At 37.6% G+C, this 6,000-nt stretch overlaps 1 protein-coding gene across 1 annotated transcript in view; it reads left to right on the top strand.

Moving 5' to 3' along the window:
* The first annotated feature begins 819 nt into the window (after positions 1 to 819).
* The window catches only part of CES5A (carboxylesterase 5A), a 95,286-nt gene continuing 90,105 nt past the window's right edge, over positions 820 to 6,000 (top strand). Inside the window, exon 1 of the mRNA XM_017878961.1 lies at positions 820 to 1,007. Within this exon, the coding sequence (XP_017734450.1) occupies positions 966 to 1,007 (42 nt within the window). The 5' untranslated portion in view covers positions 820 to 965. The remainder of the gene's footprint in view (positions 1,008 to 6,000) is intronic.

Here is a 6,000-nt window from a genome sequence, read left to right as displayed (position 1 = left end):
TCTCTTGGGGAGCTTTTAAATAATTCTGATGTCTGGGGCTTATAGCCAGAAATCCTGATTTAATCAGTGTGGCATGAGGCCCAGGAATTGGTACTTTTAAACCTTTCCCAGCTCGTTACATTGGTTTTGGGTTTTTTGTTTGTTTGTTTGTTTTTTGAGGTAGAGTGAGACTCTGTTGCCCAGGCTGGAGTGCAGTTGTGCAATCTCGGTTCACTGCAAACTTCACCTCCTAGGTTCAAGTGATTCTCCTGCCTCAGCCTCCTGAGTAGTTGGGACTACAGGTTTGCACCACCATGCCTGGCTAATTTTTGTATTTTTAGTAGAGACAAGGTTTCACCATATTAGCAAGGCTGGTCTTGAACTCCTGACCTCAAGTGATCTGCCCTGCCTTGGCGTCCCAAAGTGCTGGGATTACAGGCATGAGCCACCATGCCTGGCCCCAGCTCATTACTTTGTATAGCCAATGTTGAGAACCTGGAAGCCAAATCACTGGTTTTTAAAAATCTGAATGTGTCAGCATTTGCTGCTCTTGAGGCTTCAGACACCCAGGCCCACCCAGACCTTCTGAGTTAGAATTTCCTTGGTGTGTGGAGGTGCTGGACATTAGTATGTTTAACAAGCTCCCAAGGTGATGCTGACATACCAAAGCTTCAGAACTCCCCGAATCAATGGCCTCTGAGGTCTCTTTCAGCTCTGATTCTGAAGTCCTCCCAGTCAATGATTTCTTTCTTTCTCTCCACGCTGGAGCTGCCCGTTCGTGGTAAGCAGAGACGTCATCAGCTTGTAAGCTGAGCTTCAGTGTCCCCTGAGAATACAGCCAGCTGGCAACGGTAGAGGAAAGTGGTGAACTCATTTGACTTTTCTTTATCAGCTGTACCATGTACATGATGTGCAAGAGGACTGGGGCTCTGTGTTAAGGCCAGCTGGGATGCTGAGGTTTTGTGTTAGGACCAAGGGTGAGCCTGATGGCCGTTCTGGTTTGCCCTGCTCCATGTCATGTCCTAAAGGTGAGTATTAGCCACAGGGTGCTACTGCCTGGACCCCAGCCCCAAACCCACTGGAATGAGAAAGATGAGCCTTAGAGTAGATGTGGATTTACCCACCCAACTTTTTCTCTCTGGGTCAGCCCTACGGTAGGCTAGATAGATGCCCTGACTGCCAGGAGAACCCAGGGCTGGGCTAAAGACTGAGAGGCAGGCTTGGAGCAGGCTCCATGCTGAGCTCTGACTCTGCCCTGTCTTAGAGAGGCCATCCTGGTATCTCCTTTCCTCCATGCGGCATGTGGCAATTTAATGGCAGTGAAATTTATTGTGGGTAATGGAGTGTCAAGCTCTGTATTGCTAATGGATTATTTCAAATGTGGAGAAAGATTTATTAAGTAAGTCAAGCATATGCCTCCAAGAGAATATTACTGTGAGTGAAAACAATTATATAGTTAAACAAGGAGGAAAGAAAATTTAAATTCTTCTTTAAAGGTCTCTTTAAATCAGTTTAAATGTGTGATTTTTAAAAGATGGGGGGATTAGTTTCAGCAAATTACTCATCAATTTTTTTTTCTTTTTTTTGATTCAACAGGAAGCCAATGGCCCTACTTGGCTTCCATTTAAAGAAGTCACTTATTGGTGTTTGAAAAAGAAGGAAAAAAAAAAGTTAAGGAAGTGACTTTGGTAGCCTCTTGTGGTTCTCAGGTTCTGATTTATGTGGTGTATACTGAGCTCTCCCTGGGGCAGAAGGAAGGGGTCAGGGAAGCAGCAGCCAGAACTGTCATTCAGAGAGGAGGATTGGGGATGTCTAACTGGTATTAGACAATGCATCAGAGCTTTAGAGTTGGCAGCAACTTTGGAGAACATTTGGACAATTTTCTCATGCATGTGGAGAAGCTAAGGTCCAGAGAAGAAAAGGAACTTTTCCAAAAACCCACAGGTGGTAGATTACAAAGCTAGAAGCCGGGCTTTGCCATTGCTCTCTCCATGCAATGGGAATAATATTTGTCTCAGGGATGTTCAGAGGAGACAAGAACCTAGGGAAAGTACTTTGGAAAGTATACATGCTTAGTCCCTGGAAAGGATGATACGTGGAAGAGATTGGCTGGGAGCCTCCATGGTGGGTTCACTTTTGTGAGAGGCCTTCCCCCTACCCTCGGCCACTTCAGCAGTTCTGCAGCCAGGACTGTAGCTGGCTGAGGTTCCATACCTCTCTCCCCCACCAAAGTGAGGAGAGGCACAGGCAGCCACAAGCCCCTGACATTTTCCTTGAGATGGTGACAGCTGGTAAGACTTTTGACTAAAGGAATAAAGAGCAAGCAGGCAAAAAAAGTTACTGTGTTAAAAGTGGTTTAAAAATGTTTTGCACCATCTGTTTGGCCACCCTGGTTTTTTGGAGCATGTGTAGGGGGAGAGACCTCTCCTCTCCCACTCCTGAGCTTCACCTCGGTCTCAGGACCGATCATGAGAAGTTTTAGCATGTTTCCAGGCTTTGTTTTCCATGTTCCTAAAATTTTCTTTCTGCTCCCTTTGCTTTGCTTGCAATGCATGCTCTCATTCTGCTTCCGGAAAAGATATTTTCTTAATTGCTAATGAAATACTGAACCTGCAAAGCCCGGCACATTTGGATCAACAAACAGGTGTTTGATTTTGGCCTTTGCTGTCTGAACTTGGTTCTACTGTAAGGGAAATAGAACCTAAAAAGCAGATATTGAAAGACACAATTTGAATGTTCACATATGGGAACTAAAAATTAAAACAATTGAACTCATGGAGATAGAGAGTAGAATGATGGTTACCAGAGGCTGATGTGGGCAGTGGGGAGCAGGGGAAAAAGTGGGGATGATTAATGGATGCAAAAATATAGTTAGACAGAATGAATTTGTGTTAGTATTTGATAGCACAACGGGCTGACTATAGTCAACAATAATGTATTGTATATTTAGAAATAACTAAAAGAGTAGAATTGGAATGTTTCTAACACCAATAACTGATAGATGCTTGAGGTGACGGACACCCCAATTACCCCGATGTGATTATTACACATTGTGTGCCTACATCAAAACATTACATGTATCCCACAAATATATACGTCTACTATGTACCCATAATAATTAAAAATTTAAAAGAAAATATCATTTGAAGCAAAATAATAAGAAAAACTAAAAGGCAGAACAAACAAAACCAGAACAAAAAAAACTCTACTCCACCTAATAACATCACAACTGGGTTTCCCTTCACGTCCTAACTCTTTATACCACTTCTGCTGACATTTCTTATGAAATTTGTATGAGGTATTTTTCAGTTTTTTTTTTCCTTTTGTGAATAGAGTTATAAAAATAAATATTCTACATAGTTATTGCTGTGCTACTTTAAAATTATTTATTTTGTGTGTCGATTTTATATCTAGTCAACTTGTTTAACTCACATTTGGTTCTTGTGGGTTTTTCTGGTAGATGGTTATATTGACTGCAAATACTAACAGTTTTGTCTCTTCCTCTGCAGAGTTACATTTCTTATTTTCTTCTCTTGTCTTTATGTAAGCTTTCAGGGCAATACTGAAAAGTAATAGTGATTATAGACATCTTTGCCTGGTTGCTGATTTTAAAAGGATTGTTTCTGATATTTTACCATTAACTATGATGTATACCGTGGGTCTGTGATATGAAAACATTACAAATTGAATTTGTTAGTTTTAATCAGAAATTGTTGTTAAGTTACATTAAATTTTAGCATCAGTTGACAGTATCTATTGAGATAATTTTACTCTAGTGAGGAACATTAGTTGCTTTCTAATGTTGTACTATTCTTACATTTTTTGCTCCTAATACCTTACTAGTTTTGACTTTCTAATACCTTAGATAGAATTTTTGTATCTTTGCTCATAAATAATACTGGCTTGTTCCTTTCATCCACATTTTCCCTGCCCACTGTTGGTACTTGGTTATGGTAGCCACATGGAATGAGTTAGAGTAGCTTTTATCTTCTTCCATGCCCTGCATAGTATATGACATGGGATTATGGATTTTTTGAATGTTTGCTAGAACTTGACCATAAAGTTTCTCACTTTGGTGCACTTTAGTGGGGGTAGATCTTAAATTACTATTTCAATTCTTTATACGACTATTGGTCTTCCACGATTTTCTTCTTGAACCAATTTTTGTGATTTATTATTTATTGTGATTTATTGTTTCCCAGGAAATTATTCATTCATTTAGATTTTAAAATATTTTGGTCTAAATTCTCTTTAATTTAAAATGTGCTTTGTATGTTATGTCTCTATTATGTCTTAATGTTGTTGATTTTTGTGACCATTACTCACTCTATTCTCACTCTCAGTCTTGCCACAGACTGTTCTAATTTATTGATATTTTCAAAGAAAGAGATTTTAGTTTTATTGATCTATTCTATTGATTTTTTGTGTTCTAGTTAATTAATTTCTGCATTTTATCTTTATTAATATCTTCCTCTAATTTCATTGAGCTTATTTTGTGTTTCTCTTTCTAACTTCTTGAATTAAAGAGCTTATTGATTTTGCTTTCAATTTTTGCCTCATTTCTAAGAACTTTATTTGAGACTATACATTTTCATGAGTTAGGTATATATCTCAGGTTTTTGATATATGGCCTCTCCTTGTTATTTATTTCTAAATAGTAATATTTTTTTCTTTGCTAACCTAAGAGTTATTTTTACAGTATTTAGCATGTTCAGATGCATAGAATTGTTTGGCCATTTTTTTGTTATTAATTTCTAATTTTATTACATTTTGTCCCAGAAGGTAACCTGTCTGACTTCTTTCTAATGAAGTTTGTTGAGTTTCCTTTGTGGCCTACTATATGAGTAATTTTTTTTTAATGTTCCATGTGTGACTGAAAATAATGAAGTCTCCTTTTCTTAACATCTATGTCTATTAGATCACGCTGTAAAATTATAATATGTATGTTCTTCAGATTCTCTCTAACTGTCCCTGATCCACAGCTACTTGATCAGGTGATTTCTGAGAGGTGAATAACGAGATCTCTTACCATGATTGTAGATTAACACTTTCTCCTTGTATATCCTTCAGTTTTTGCTTTCTGTATTGAAGTTAAGTTACTGGGTGCATAAAAGTTCATAGCTGAGATATCTTCTGTATTGATGTTATATTTTATCAACATGGATACTCCATCCCCTTACTTCCTTTCATTGTTCTTTTCCTTGAGCTCTATTTTGTTTGATATTGTTACAACTTGGCTTTCCTTTTCTTAGAATTCGCACAACATAGCTATTTCCATTATTTTATTTTTAACCTCTCTGTCTCATTTTGCTTTAGGTGTATCTTACAAGCATCATGTATCTGGATGTTAGTTTCTAAATCTAAGATTTTCCACTTAAATGCCTTTTCATTTCATTTTTTTCTTCTATAATTGTTTGAAATTATTCATCCTATTTTGTATCACTAACCCATAGATTGATGCACTGATGCATTTTAAGAGACATATTGATATTTAGAGTCAATCACTTCCTAGATCCTCCCAGCAAAAAATATTAAAAACTTTTATTTCTTTACAGCTTACTTTCTCCTATTACTCTCTTTCTTCTCCAGCCTCCAGAACTGTGAGGACATAAATTTCCATTGTTTAAACTCCCCAGTCTGTGGTATTTTGCCAGGGCAGCCAAAGTTGATTAATCTGTTTCGTTTGTTAGAAGAATTTTCTCTTCTTCCTTGTAAATTTTTCCAAAAAAAAGCTTAAGTGTGGGTCTTTCTATTTAACTTACTCAGCAGTTGATAGATCCATTCAATCTAAAGACTACTATCTTTTGTTTTCGATCTAAAGACTTCCATCTTTTTTTTTCTCTGCCTCTTAATTATTTCTTCTCCTTCACTCCTCTTATTCGCAATTTCTGGAATTCCTATTAAATGGATTATCATGCTGTTGGATTCATTCTCCATTTCTCTTTACTTCTTTCTTAACTTCCATCTGTGTTTTCTTCTGTGTTCTGTTTCTGGGAAAAGTCCTTGGTTGAGTCTTTCAGT

Source organism: Rhinopithecus bieti, unplaced genomic scaffold, assembly GCF_001698545.2.
Source record: "Rhinopithecus bieti isolate Rb0 unplaced genomic scaffold, ASM169854v2 scaffold_11161, whole genome shotgun sequence".
NCBI lineage: Eukaryota > Metazoa > Chordata > Mammalia > Primates > Cercopithecidae > Rhinopithecus > Rhinopithecus bieti.
Note: the sequence above shows the minus strand (reverse complement) of the source record. Positions and strands in the feature narration are given on the sequence as shown.